Source organism: Vipera ursinii, assembly GCF_947247035.1.
Source record: "Vipera ursinii genome assembly, chromosome: 7".
NCBI classification, from domain to species: domain Eukaryota; kingdom Metazoa; phylum Chordata; class Lepidosauria; order Squamata; family Viperidae; genus Vipera; species Vipera ursinii.
Genome location: NC_139521.1, coordinates 38562232 through 38577888, shown reverse-complemented (window position 1 = coordinate 38577888; position 15657 = coordinate 38562232). Strand labels below are relative to the sequence as shown.

The following is a 15657-nucleotide window of genomic DNA, read 5'->3' as shown; positions in this document are numbered from 1 at the left end:
ATGATTAAACAATGCCCATAGTACAAATAGTACAAATTTAAAATTAAAGTCATAATAACAAACCCACCCCATCCCATCTGGCCAGGCCCGCTTCCTTAAAGAGATGGGTTTTAAGGTCGCGCCGGAAGGAGCGGAGGTCGGGCGCCATCCGGAGCTCTACGGGAAGATGGTTACTTTTACTGTAATCTGTAATCTGAAATACCTTCATTAATGTCGTTCTGAAAAGCTTGGATTTATTTAAATAAATCAAAATGAATGAATAGAAACTGAAAGCAAATCAATAGACATAAGTCAGCTTTTCCCAATTAGGCACTCTCCAGATGTCTTGGGAATACAACTCCCAGAATTAACAGATGGGTAACTTTTAGAGGAAGACGTGTACTCAGTCTGGAATGAACAAACATATGATGTACAAATCTGTAACTCAGTCAGTGTATAGGATCAATGTGCAAACAAGCAGAAAAAAATAAGAAAAACACCCAAGCTTTCTCAAGCTATGTTACTTGTTCCTGAACCAGAAGGACAATATGCTGCATAGTGCTGCAATAGCTTTTATTACCAAATGTACATTTAAGTTTCCAAAAACTGAGCATACACAGTCAAGCCATTGATGATACCTTGCACAATTATGTTTCCATTTAATCAGTTGGTTGGATCTAAGAAATGCTAGCAAAAGATAATTGAACCTGATACTTTCTAGATGTAGCAATTGTTAAAAAAATAACTGTATCAAATTTATTAATTGTCCAGCACAAATAGTTTTGAGATTCTTTCCATCTGATGTTCTAGCCCAGGGGTAGGCAACCTTGGCTCTTTTATGACTCATGGACTTCAACTCCCAGAATTCCTGAGTCAGCTATGAGGTTGCCTACCCCTGCTCTAGCCCTAATCATTTAGGGAAGATTGCATTCTTTATGAAGAAATGTAGAATAAGTATTATGAAAAAAACACGGTTCTGTAAAACAGCTGAAAACAATTTATTACACTGACATTGTTCTTTTGGTTAAATTAATGACCTTCATAATCTTCATTAGCCTGAAGATCTGATTAGTAGGATATTTCAACATAATTAAAAAATGATTTAATATGGATTATATATATATTATACAAGGAAATTTTTTAAAATGGTTCTCATTGTCACCTTTATCCCAAAAACTCAAGAGAGAAATAATATATTTATGTGTGTTTTTCTTCCTGTACTGCTACAGCCATATCTCTTTCCAACATGCTAATTCTATCTATATAGTATGTTTACTATATCTATATCATACTGCAGAATGGCCAGGATAAAACAATTTGAACATGCTAATATTTGGCAGAATATGTCTTAGTTTTACATCCTTCATATTAGTTACCAAATAACACAGAAGAAATGTAATAGATTATGAGAGGCTTTTAATATCAAATTTAATTTGGAGCTGATCAAAACAAATAATGAAAAGCTTTCCAAAAACTAGGGCAAAAATCCAGAAATGAGTGGCAGTAAAGGTAAAAGGAATCAGAAAAGGAAATTAACTCAGTCTCATTTCATATATTGCAACCCTAGTTGTATTCAGTGATGAACTGTCCTAGTCTATCACAGATAGACTACAATATGTAACCTTGGATTATTTTCCTCAGTGAGTAAATGGACAAATATCAAATTTTGATTCATTTGTTTAACTGAGTTGTCTTTATATTTGGAACTTGCATGGAGAACATAACACATTTTAGGCCATATTTTTGCCAAAATATTGAAAATTCAAAAAGATTTACTAACGTTTAAGCAACATTGTATTTTACTGAGTTCCTGAATTATTACTGAACTAGAAATATAAAAGTTTCTTGCTCGCTCAAATTCCAGTGTTTTTTCATTAAATAATAAAAGCAGAATCCTACATCAATTTCTTTTAGGTATGGCAACAATACTCGAAACTATGTGGTGCGTGTTGGAGACTACCACACATTGGTACCTGAGGAGTATGAAGAAGAAATTGGAGTAGAAGAAATTGTGCAACACCCAGAATATAGGCCTGATAACAGTGACTATGACATTGCATTAGTGAGGCTGCAAGGGCCTCGAGAACAGTGTACTCGCTTCAGTGCTCATGTTTTACCTGCCTGTTTGCCATTCAGGCGGGAGAGGCCACAGAAAGCTTCTGATTGTTACATCACTGGATGGGGTGATACAGGTAAGATTGTGGGTTTTTTTACTTTTAATTGCTTAGTGCACTAGGTGATATATTAAGTACAATAAATATATAACACTTCCCCTGGGGGAAAAATGATTTGAAGGAGCAAGGGCAGGAGTGTGGTTGTTCCGCTGAACCAAATTTTCATCAATGTGCCCTATCTATCCTAGCTGGCTAAAGGCAGCTATGAGATCCTTCCTAGTAGGAAATCAAACTTTGTACTAGCCCTCCTGGAATCTGAAACATCTAGCAACCCTAGGTAGCAAGGCAGCATAAGAAATAGTTTTCAAAAACTTAAAATGGAAGACAATACTTCTAAATTGCCTCAGCTAAAGTCTTCATGGGTGTGTTGCTAAACTACTTTGAACTGTTCTGCTGCCATTTCTTCATCATTGCTTTCTGAAATAATTCTATAGGAGAGCTAAATATTTATTTCAGGTTGTCCTTGCTTAACGGTCATTTGTTCAGCAACTGTTTGAAATTATGGCAATGCTGATTAAATGATAGTTACACCGGGTTCCTGAAGTGACTGCTGTTGCAGCAACCTTGGGGTCAAAGTTCAGATTCTTAGCAGCCTTCCTGTGTTTACTATTACAGGAGCACCAACTCCCTCTACCTGCCTATTGTCACCTTCAATTTTGCTCTTTTGGCCACTTCTGCAGTCCTTTCCATCCCCAACTGACCATCATCTTCTTCTTCCTGAGCTGATGAGGCACGCTTAATCTTGCACTTTGCAAATCAGCTGCTAACCAGGCCTTCTTCCCAAGGCCACATCGGCCCCTTGTCCAATTTGAAAGTCTTGTGAAAGTGGGGGATAGCAGGGCCAGTGTAATGCAGGGCTGACTAAAGGGCAGATATACAGTGAGGGGAAAAATTATTTCATCCCCTGCTGATTTGTCAGTTTACCCAGTGACAAAGAAATGATCAGTCTATAATTGTAATGTTGTTGTTGTTGTTAGCTGCGAAGTCGTGTCTGACTCATCGTGACCCTATGGACAACGTTCCTCCAGGCTTTCCTGTCCTCTACCATCTTCTGGAGTCCATTTAGGCTCACGCCTACTGCTTCAGTGACTCCATCCAGCCACCTCATTCTCTGTCGTCCCCTTCTTCTCTTGCCCTCAATCTTTCCCAGCATTAGGCTCTTCTCCAGTGAGTCCTTCCTTCTCATTAGGTGGCCAAAGTATTTGAGTTTTAGATTCAGGATCTGGCCTTCTAAAGAGCAGTCAGGGCTGATCTCCTCTAGGACTGACCGGTTTGATTGCCTTGCGGTCCAAGGGACTCGCAGGAGTCTTCTCCAGCACCATAGTTCAAAGGCCTCAATTCTTTGGCACTCAGCCTTTTTTATGGTTCAACTTTCACTGCCATACATTGCAACTGGGAAGACCATAGCCTTGACTATACACACTTTTGTTGACAGGGTGATGTCTCTGCTTTTTAGTGTGCTGTCTAGATTTGCCATAGCTTTCCTCCCAAGGAGCAAGCGCTTTTAATTTCTTGGCTACAGTCCCCATCTGCAGTGATCTTGGAGCCCAGGAAAATAAAATCTGTCTCTACCTCCATTTCTTCCCCATCTATTTGCCAGGAATTGAGAGGGCCGGATGCCATGATCTTGGTTTTCTTAATGTTAAGTTTCAACCCAAGTTTTGCACTCTCCTTCTTCACCCGCAACACGAGGCTCTTTAGTTCTTCTTCTCTTTCTGCCATTAGAGTGTAATGTTAGGTTTATTTTAATAGTGAGACAAAGAATAACAGCAAAAAATCCAGAAAAATGCATGTCAAAAAAGTTATAAATTGATTTGCATTTTAATGAGTAAAATAAGTATTTGATCCCCTATCAGCAAGATTTCTGGCTCCCAGAAATAAAAGACAGGTAACAAGCTAAGATTAGGAGCACTCTCTTAAAGGAATGCTCTTAATCTCAGCTTGTTACCTGTATAAAAGACACCTGTCCACAGAAGCAATCAATCAGATTCCAAACTCTCCACCATGGCCAAGACTAAAGAGCTGTCCAAATATGTCACGGACAAGATTGTAGACCTACACAAGGCTGGAATGGGCTACAAGACTATTGCCAAGCAGCTTTGTGAGAAGGTGACAATAGTTGGTGTGATTATTTGCAAATGGAAGAAACACAAAATAACTCTCACATCTCTCTCGGTCTGGTGCTCCATGCAAGATCTCACTTCGTAGAGTTTCAGTGATTATGACAACGGTGAGGAATCAGCCCAGAACTACACGGATCTTGTCAATGATCTCAAGGCAGCTGGGACCATAGTCACCAAGAAAACAATTGGTAACACACTATGCCATAAAGGACTGAAATCCTGCAGCACCCGTAAGATCCCATCTGACATTTGCCAATGAATATCTGAATGATTCAAAGAATTGGGTGAAAGTATTGTGGTCATATGAGGCCAAAATTGAGCTCTTTGGCATCAACATCTTTGGAGGAGGAGGAATGTTGCCTAAGACCCCAAGAACACCATCCCCACCCTGAAACATGGAGGTGGAAATATGCTTTGGGGTTTTTTTTCTGCTAAGGGGACAACTTCACTGCATCAAAGGGACAATGGATGGGGCCATGAACAGTCAAATCTTGGACGAGAACTTCCCTCAGCCAGGGCATTGAAAATGGGTCGTGGATGGGTATTCCAGCATGACAATGACTCAAAACACACGGCCAAGGCAACAAAGGAGTGGCTCAAGAAGCACATTAAGATCCTGGAGTGGCCTAGCCATTCCCCAGACCGTAATTCCATAAAAAAATCTGAAGAGCTGAAGGTTCGAGCTCCCAAATGTCAGCCTCGAAACCTTAATGACTTGGAGAGGATCTGCAAAGAGGAGTGGGACAAAATCTCTCCTGAGTGCAAACCTGGTGGCCAACTACAAAAAACATCTAAACTCTGTACTAGCCAACAAGGGTTTTGCCACCAAGTACTAAGTCATATTTTGTGAAGGTGTCAAATACTTATTTCATTCATTAAAATGCAAATCTGTAACTTTTTTGACATGTGTTTTTCTGAATTTTCTTGTTATTCTGTCTCTGTGTTAAATTAAACCTACCATTACAATTATAGACTGATCATTTGTTAGCAAACGTACAAAATTAGCAGGGGGTCAAATAATTTTTTCCATCACTTTAGATGGGGGATAAGGGGGTGGAGTGAGTTGCAATCCATTGCTTTGCGAGGCTCAGAGCTGGGAAGAATAGTTGGATTGGCTTGGATTGGAGCGAATCTGCACCTAATGGCCAGTTAGGATTTGGTTAATGAAGGGCTGCTAAGATTGTAGTTGCTAAGCATATGACATCGTACTTTATGACATCGCAGTGATAGAAATATCAGTCCCAATTACTGTTATTAATTGATGATTTCTGGTATGGTCAAACTAAAATTTGGCTAGCTTAAAATTACCTATTTTCCTCCACCACCCCTGCTTTTTCGCATTCTGCTGCAAAGTTAAACACTATTAGGAATTTTGAAACTTCTTTATAATCCATGCATTTTTCAAATTAACACTTGAAACAGAACATTTCCATTGAACCCTGAACCAGAAACTTGAATCAACACCTCACCCTGAATTGCAGTATTCGAACTCAAACTGAAACAGAACTGACATAACCTAGATAAAAAATTGCAAATGGAAATATTTCCTAAACTGTGAAGATACCCGTTATCTATTAAAAAGGCATGCTAAGTTTAAATACAAGACTGTAAAAGTACAGCTTCCTATGAAGTTTATTTCTGTTACTGTAGCAAATAAGGAACACCAGAAAAATTTCATCTTTCAAGCCATTTTTAACTGTTCAGTAAACATTGGTTTGTTTTTGCAGGATTGTGTATTACTATGTTCTTGATATAAACAAAAGACCTCACTGAATGACCTGATGTCTGATTTGTTTTGCTAATATTTCAGATGTTTGGTAAAACAAAGTTTTAAGAATAAGCATTTGCTTGATATTCAGCATTTTAATTTCAATATTTTCCCATCAGGTAGAGCCTACTCAAGAACATTACAACAAGCTGCTATTCCCCTTATTCCTAAAAGAATTTGTGAAGAACGGTATCAAACAAAATTCACAGGGAGAATGCTGTGTGCTGGTAGCCTCCATGCACAAAAACAGGTAGACAGTTGTCAGGGAGACAGTGGTGGACCATTAATGTGTGGACGGCAAGGAAATATCTGGGTCGTGTATGGTGTGACTTCCTGGGGGTATGGCTGTGGAGTCAAAGATTCTCCAGGCGTCTATACCAAAGTTTCCTTTTTTATACCATGGATAAGAAGCATAACCAAACTATGAATGTCCCTTGTTGTACTGGGGAAATACTTTTTTTCATAGATGTAAAACAAAATCGTTCATCCTAGAAGTAATTTTGATTGAATATTAATTCTACCAAGACAAAACAGTACTGGTTACAGCTGCACAAATCAGCTCATTCTATATATAAGATCCTCGTATATAGTATCATCTTTTTGTATTGTGACAAATTTTCTACAATGAACCATATCCCCTACTAGTTTCAAAGAATGAATTTTTATTTGACTTTATACTGCGTTTTATCTTTACAGAGAAGTTTCCTGCCCTGATTTCATTGTACATGAAACAGCTGAATAAAATATCTTGTAAAATGTCAAGATTGTGTAATGTTTATTTATTAAATTGTGGTTTTTAATGAGGTGGGTAAAGGCAGCCTTATATATGTTTTGTGACAATTCATTTTTAAATATCAGCTAAAATGATTTTATATTTACTTTTATACTGTAATCTTAGTTTTCCCCAACTTGTTATCTGCTGTATTGGAATAAACATCCTAGATTTTTCAGCGACTATTTCAAGTTATTTCTCCGTATGATAATAAACAATGCATGGCGTTAAGTTTTGTTAATAGTGGCATTCTATTACCTCAGCTTTTTACAAACTTTGTAAATTAACCCATTTTTGTAATGACCAAAGATATGCCCAAATTAAATGTATCAAATTAATTTAGAAAGCATATTTAACCTTGCAGTCCATGGATTCTTTTCATCATTATTTTGTCTAAGTATGATTAATTTGTCTAATATTGTCTAAACTAAGATCTTAATAAAAACCAGAGAGCAAAGTAATTTCTGCTCCTAAGATGGGAAGAAAGACTTCAATAAGTACATGCTAATATTATGAAAGTCTGCTATCCATATGTCAGTCAACGCTGCTAACATCGGATGTTTTTGCTTTGACAACAGATGAAAAAGCAGCCATTTTCTTTTCCCTTTTCCTTGCTTTTAGAATTAGTTGGTGCAGAGGGGGGATTAGGATGCAAGCTCAGCTAGCCATAACAACTCTGTCATGAGAACTCAAGAACAAACTGGGTCTGGAGCTGATAACGTTTTGGAGGACTGGAAAGCAAGCCTGCGCTATAAGCTTATTGGGGAATGTGCTTTATGACAGGTTATTGAGGGTGGGAATTGTACTTTTAAACTTTGTATCCAAAGGGGAATTTAGTTTTGGGTTCAACTATGTAGTGTTGATACTGTTTCCCGAATAAAAGACTCTTTAAGGAAAACAATGCCTTGAAGATCTTTTGAAGGGTTTCATCTGTTGGAACTATGACAGCCACATTAAGAAAAACCTATTGATTTTGACTTAAAACTCCCTGCAAATTCCCAAATTACATTTAGTTTGCACTACTACTGAATATACTATAGTAGGATTTAGAAACTATATTTCAAAATATTTCTATTTGCTGACAATTGTTTTACATTTTATAATATAATTTGGTTAACAAAATATTCAATGTAATAAAATGTGCCATTTATGTTTTTGAGTTATTTTTGTCAACTTGGAAATGAGTTTTCTGTATTTCATTATTGATTTATCTTAATGATATATACAAGGAAATCAGTGCACTGGTAAGGATAGTTTTTCAATATTTACGGTATGTAAATAGTTGAGGTAATTTGTGAACTTAATCTAGCTAGAATTTAATTTTTCTATATATTTGTAAAACATCATAAAACCAAGGACACATTTCTTTTAATATTTTAACTGTTCTATCACACAGCCTTTCTATACAGAAATCTTCCATGGTAGAAGACAATTTATAATACATTCAGTATTTCAGTTTTACTTTATACCAAAATCTGGCTTTAGGTAACAATTAAAATTTGATTTTTTTGTCCTGAAATATATCACCAATAAGCAGAAAACAGTCAGGTGACTACAGAATGCATTTTGATACAAGGATATTTCCTATCTACTTTTTCATTAAAATTTTCATTGAGAAACATTTTATCCATTTTCATAGTTTGATTATGAAAATAAGACCAATGGAGTTCACAAAATAGTTTATTCAAGTAAATCAAGCAAATACTTTTGTTACTTATAATGCCCACCTACCTACTGATCCATGTAGTCTTAATTTACTTGACTGAACGCACAACCCTTTGCTCCTCTTCCATTTTAGTTTTTACAGTTCAGGGTAAGAGAACCCCTTGTCTTTTCCTTTCTGCTTGTCAGGTTAGAATATGGGCAGGTAAACTTTTAATACCGTGTAAATGCTTAGAAATGTTAAAATTTCTCATTTTCTAGTTTTTAATTAGCCAATGTTGGCTAGATACTGCTGAATGCAGCTTCCATATTTATAGTGATAAAGAATGCAACAATCTAAAGACATTTGCAGCTTATCAATTTACTTATGCCATCAGTATACTTCCTTTGCTTTCTGCTATTTGAAAACTTCTAATCCATCAAGACTGTATTTATACACATCCAAATCTATTTCCTTCACAAGCTTCTCATAACATGATCTATGGGAAAATTGGGATTTAGTTTCAGCATCATCCAGAAAGACCAAGACTTTACAGGTTCACCTGGGAAGTCCCACTTAACTCACATAGAAGGATTTAGGAGTAATTCTTAACTCTTTGCCTACTCTCCGAGCCAACCTACTCAGATTAGATGAGAAATGGAACCACCTTGAAGGGTATTACACAGGATTCCCCCAACCAACTTGCTCAGACTGCAACTACATGGGTAAGCAGCAAAGCATTTCAAATAAAGAATCCTTGAAATATATATGGCCCATGAGAGTATACAATCTCAAGTATTGACCAAACTAAAGTCAATGTGTTTTTCTCTATTTATGGAAATTAGTCCAACTTTTCTAGAGGACAAAATGCTGAAGGATGCTGCAGTCAATCTTTTTTTCTTCTATGCACCTCCAAAATGAATTGAGAACACAACATAATCTCAAAATACATTTTTATTGCGTTTTATTATGTCACAAGTACATGCTAACAACCATTCTTGCTGGATTTTATTCTTTCACTTTACTCTGCTATTTAAATAAAATTCCTCCTTCAGTGTCTACCAATGGATATACTCAATGTGCATCAGTGGTTGGGGTACTTGATTAAATCTTGGGCTCAATTATGATCACAAATTGAGGACCACCTGTGCAGTAATAACAGGCTTTCCATGAAGTCTAACTGATACTAGTCACTGGCTGCATTGAACCCAAGTACCAACTTAGCTATATTTTTGACTAAGATCACTGCTTCATTTTTTATGTCAATTGTGTAATCATGGCTGAAAACGTCCAGTTCATCATTTCAGTTCACTGATGCCCAAAATATTAATGTTGTCATTCATTTATTTGTAATATTTATATAGCAGCCCATCTTGTAATCAACTCAAGGCAGCTCCCATCAAAAGTAAAAACAAATACCATAATACACATTTAAAATATCAAAAACCTGGAGCCAAATCATAGTATGTTATCTTAGTACTCAGGTGAAAAGCCAGGCCATCAAAAGCTTTACAAGGTTGAGAGTAGGGGCCTGCCAAAAATCAGGGCAGAGGTTGGCACAGAAAAGGCACATTTCCTAGCTCCCATCAGTTGGCAGTGAAGGGACTAGGAGAGTGCATGCCCTATCTGACCTGGTATGATGGGTAGATGTTCTTAGCGAAAGGTGGTTCTGCAAATAACAGCTCTGTGCCGAGAGCAAACTGCTATCTTTCTAAACCTGAAGATGTTGCCTAATTGGATAATGAAATATCAAGAAAGTAACCATGCTCAGAGAGCACCAAGGACTCTGACTCCTAGATAGCCAGAGAACAGTCAGATTGCTGAACAAATGAAGCCAGTTCCCTTGAGAAATCCATTACACTGGGAAAAGCAAAAAATAAAATAAAATGATCAAGGGCAAGGTTAATCTTGTCTAATTGTGCTCTGAAGCACTGCTTTAACTATACCAGGTTTATTCCTGAGAAGATACACAGCAAGGTCTTATTTCTAGAAATCATTGCTGATCTTGTCATACATGTTGATTTCTTGCATTTATCCTCAGAATCAGAGCAGCATGCATACCGCCCCTGCAAAACAGGAAAAAAAATCACTTTTGCAGTCTAAAAGTTATTACCCATGTTTAATTTACATAGATTAAAAATTTTCATAAATCCAAGATACCTACTAGCAAAACGTGTAGCACTCCCCCCCCCTAACCGTTCTCAATGGTTAGAAAATGTCTTTAAATTCTCAACCATCGACTGCTAATCCCAAAACTCGTTTTAAAAGAGAAAGATCAGCTTCATACTACAGATCTGCAGGCCTCTCAAAATATTGAAACTCTGCTTTACCCAAGATATATTTTCCGTGACTATCATCCGTCTCAAGAGGCAGCTCTCATCCAGGCCACCATGTCGTTTCCAAAGCAACCCCTCCCCCTCCGCGAAACTGCACAGGATGACACAAGAATGTGACTTGCCCAAGTCAGTCTCCCCGCAATTATATGGGGGGAGCTATGCCAAAAAGCAAGGCGACGGTTACTCTGCCATGAGTAGGAAGGGAGGCTGCCACCCTGGCAGGTCCCATGGAAGCATGGCGTCCCAAGACACGCGCGCAAGAGCTTTTAAGGCAGGGGTCTTCGAACTTGGCCCTTTTATGACTTGTGGACTTCAACTCCCAGAATTCCTCAGCCAGCGTGCCTGGCTGAGGAATTCTAGGAGTTGAAGTCCACAAGTCATAAAAGGGCCATGTTTGAAGACCCCTGTTTTAAGGTGTTTGTGTGTGTGGGGGGGGAAGAAGCAGAGGTTCCCTCTCTTCACGAGGTACGGGGACACGTGAGGCCTTCGCTGCTTCGTGAGGAACCGACCGTTATTTGCCAGTACAAAATCAAAAGCCTGCCTCCCAATTCCTTTACAGTCTCGGCTCCCTCGTGACTGTCCTGGAGCGCCTCTCCGTTCTTCCCTTTATCCCTCCTGATTCGTCCGTTGGAAAGGGCTTCTAATAACCACCCGCCATTTTACCCATGACTTCGTCCAGCCCCCGCCATTCCTTGCTGAAGCAAAACCTCAGAAATTGGAAGAACCGGCAGGGCGCATGCGCCACAAGTCTTCAGCTTTCCCCGCCCTCGTAATAACATTAAAAAGTTCCAGCAAATGGCTCGTATCTTACCACGGCGCGGCCACTCATTCAAGTACTGAAACTAACCAGTGTAAAACTTGTTCCTTCAGTACCGAACACTCCTTCATCTCCCAACAACAGCCACGTACCGAGCTCCCCCAGCAATCGAAAAGAACGAGCCACCCACGTCCTCCAGCTTTTAACCTTGAAGAGAAGCCACGCCCGTCGGTGGGCGGGGCTGCAGTGCTTGCCAGCCTTTTAACTCAGCGACCGTGTGACTAACTCCAGCTGCCTTTGTATCCGTCCCCTTTGATGTACAATAGTCGTTTTCTGCTCTTCTGTAAAGGTGGTATGCCTTTCCCAAACGTTGTTACGTTAGGTTTAGTACCCTGCCAATTTTCCTCTATTTATTGTACTTTTGCAAATCCTCCTGGCATTCCTTCTCTCTCTCTCTCTCTTTTTTTCCTGCTTTACGTACGCTCCTAACTAATTTAAACAATGCACAATAGTTTTAGAAAAAATCAAATGGATTAAAGGCTGTGCAAACTCATTCAAATCACACCATCTACTGTTCCCAAGAAATGGATTAATAAGGATGAAGGAGCATATTTGACATTTTCAACACATTTTACACTTGCACAGATGAAAAAGACAGCATCTAATTTTCATGAATATTTTGTATCTTGTAATAAAGCCACAGAAAGATGATTTCTAAGACTGTAAATTCTTAAAGGTATAGTCAACTTAATATATGGTACCAAATATGTATCTGTTTCTTGCAATATCACTTTGCTATAGAACATCGAATTCATTTTCTCTAGGGAATTTTTAGAGTTGCAATTCCCTATCAAGGTCTCACACAGAAAATTTGAATTTTTTTTTCAGATTTCTTTGGAGTTATCTCCTTTATAGAATACAGAATAATAGAATTGAAAGGACATTGGAGGTCTTCTAGTCCAACCCAGTGCTCAAGCAGAAGACCCTATAACATTCTGGATAAATGGCTGTCCAATCTCTTCTTTAAAACCTTCAATGATGGAGCACTTGGAACTTCTGGAAGCAAGCCTCCTTAGTTCTACTGTAGGTTGGATCTCTCCTTGATAAACGTCTATCCATTACCTCTTATCCTGCCCTCTGGTACTTTTGAGAATAGGTTGACCCCCTCTTCTCTGTGACAGCCTCTCAAATATTGGAAGACTGCTATAATGTCACCACTAGTTCTTCTCTTAGACTAGACATACTCAGTTCCTGCAATCATTCATCACATGTTTTAGCCTCCAGACCCCTAAACATCTTCATTGCTCTTCTCTGAACTCTAGGTTTCAACACCATTTTTGTACCATGTGACTAAAACTGGATGCAGTACTCCAAATGTGATATTATAAACTGGTACTAGCACTTCATGTGACTTGATGCTATCTTTCTTGATGCATCTTAGGACTTTCTTGGTTTTTTTGCAGTTACAGCTCATTGCTGGCTCATACCTAAGTGGTTGTCCACTAGGACTCTGAGATCACTCTCACAGTTACTGCTGTTGAACCATGTATCACTTGCACATGACCTCATCCAAACAATGGTCTCAGAAGCTTTGGGCTCAATCTTTCACTTACTGCCAACACCAACTGAAACCAAACACAGAAAAAGAAAGAGAACCCACGCAATGTAACACCATAATACTGCATTGTCTCACTCCTAATCCCTATAGCTGGTACCATGATCTGTGGAATTGAAAGCTCCTGAAAGAAGAAAAGGATCAGAATGGTTGCACCACCCCCAACTCAGCTCTACCAAAGCTCTTCAGCAAGTCTAACCAGTGCCATTTCAGCATTATGTTCTAGTCTGAAATTTGACTGAAAAGGCTCCAGATTACTTTTTTGGGGGTTCTGAAATTACCTCTGAGTACTCCCAAAAATGGGGGTTGGCAATTGAGCAAAAATTATTCAGAATTGTTGGGCCCAGCAATAGCTTCCAGCAGAGGGGGCATACCACCTCCTTCTTCAAGGAAGTTGGACTATCACCCCACAACAACAAATTTGACACAGTCCAAGTCTCCAACCACATACTACCTCTAAAGTGGCCTTTTCTACCCTGTAAAGTCTTGGATCCAATAAACAGTTGATTGGGTTAGCAAGCCCAAGGGCCCTGTTTACTTTTAGATGATGACTAATACATGTAGTATTGTACATGGCCCAGAGCCCTTCTCTAAGGGAGATGGCTGGTTAAAAAAATGAAATATAAATAGATAAAAACATGCCAACCGAGATTAAAGAATTTTTTTCACTTGGTACAAGAAGATTGGAGCAATGCAATGCTTCACAATCCCCTTATTTCTATTTTTATTTATCTATTTCAGTTTGGTATATTATCTATGAAAAGTTAAATAAATTAGTTTATCTGCTGCTTACTAAAGCTACCAATCCATTACTCTAGAGCAGGGGTATCAAACTCAATTTCATTGAGGGCCGCAACAGCATTGTGGTTGCCCTCAGGGGGCTGGGTGGGTGTGGCCTGGGTGGGCATGGCCTACTGGGTGGGCGTGGCTAGAGTGGGTGTGGCCTACTGGGTGGGCGTGGCCAGCTCTACATCGTTCGCATCAAGGGTGCCTATGAGGGCCTGGGCAGGAGTGGGGCAGAAAGAGGGTCTCTGGGCCAAGGCAGTGGGGGCCGTTCCCTCACTGTTTCCAGGATGGCTTTGTGGGCTGCATGAAACCACTTCGCGGGCCGGATCCGGCCCCCAGGCCTTGTGTTTGACATGTCTGCTCTAGAGTGTCCCAAGAAAGCAGCATATAATAAATATAAATAGATATGTTTTGTTTAAATTGTTATATGTTATGAAGAGAACAGTATTTCTGTGTTAGTGAAAATACAGATTAGATATATCAGCAGTTTATTGTGTTACAATTAAATTCTAGTAAAAGCAATCTAACTGTTGAAGCAAATATGCTAATCATTAGGAAAGCAATTCAGAACTGAATTGTTGATATAACAACATATATTAATCTATGGTTAAGATTGGAGTGTTGTGTATTGTTCTGATCACTAACTCTTGGGAAAGATATCAAAATGTGAGGAACCAAAATTAGGAAACAGTGAGTTTCAGCATATGATTTTTTTTTTAGTTTACAACAAAGGAGACATAAAAAGATATATAAAGCCATGCACATCATAGATAACAGGGAAACAGAGGGTTTTTCTTCCTAACTCACTATCGTACAACTAAGTAATTTTTTGGAACTAAATATTGGGAGATTTAGGACCAGCAGAAGGAAATCTCTCACACCACACCCGCCACCCACCCACCCACACACTGGTGCATAACAGTAGAATGGTGGCAATGGCTGCAAATTTGGATTGTTTTTAAAAGAGATGAGAGAGGGTTACTGGGAATTAGGTTATCAGTTGCTACTGATATCATCCACTCTTTACCATCTCTTGAATCACAAGCAGTATGCATTCTATTCTGATTTCTGAGAACTAACAGTGGAAGGAATTTGTCATGCTCTAGTCCAGGGAAGATGGCCATTATGTGACACAAAATCTTTTCCTAAGGTATATCTAGCAGGACTTCTTTTGTGCTGTTATGCTCTTATAAACTTTTCTTGATCCATCCCAGGTAGCAGTTAGAGTAATAAAAGAAAGTTTATGTTAGCCAGTGAAGAGAAAAGCATTGAGGAAGAAACACCTAGTAATTTGTTGACGTTATGTTATGGAAACAATGCTGTGCTCTCCAAAATAAAATTTCTTTGCTGAAATGTCCTGTTGATTTTATGTTGAAAATGAGATCCAATGTGGCTTCTCATTTCAAACAACTTCTGCTACCTACAACTGAAGAATAAACCTCCTATTCATTGCTTTCTCGTGCTCTTTCTCTAATGAAAATTTTTAACATTCTCCTTGGCAATCCTTGGTCTTAGTTTGGTATTTAAAATGAAATACTTTACTAAGCAAGTTTTTATCTCTCTTTCCCATGACCCCCTCCACCTTCCTACCCCAACATTTTTCTCAGATTAACTCCCTTTATGCTGCCTACTAAGAATGTTGGGAGTTTCACAGCAGCTGCATATTTGAAAAATAATTTGATTTAAAGTAAAAAAAGAAAGAAAG

The 15657-nt window shown here is 38.6% G+C and overlaps 1 protein-coding gene and 1 long non-coding RNA gene across 2 annotated transcripts in view; one reads left to right on the top strand and one right to left on the bottom strand.

Annotated features, from left to right (window-relative positions):
* The window catches only part of PRSS12 (serine protease 12), a 47730-nt gene extending 40849 nt beyond the window's left edge, over positions 1-6881 (top strand). The window contains exons 12-13 of the mRNA XM_083367031.1: positions 1894-2171; positions 6164-6881. Coding sequence (XP_083223157.1) covers positions 1894-2171; positions 6164-6471 — 586 coding nt within the window. The 3' untranslated portion in view covers positions 6472-6881. The remainder of the gene's footprint in view (positions 1-1893; positions 2172-6163) is intronic.
* A 3512-nt stretch (positions 6882-10393) lies between these two features.
* LOC310643538 lies at positions 10394-11802 on the bottom strand. Its single transcript, XR_014493100.1, has 2 exons — positions 11642-11802; positions 10394-10524 (listed from the first exon to the last, which is right to left on the bottom strand). It is a non-coding gene; the product is annotated as an uncharacterized lncRNA (long non-coding RNA).
* Between the last annotated feature and the right edge of the window lie 3855 nt (positions 11803-15657).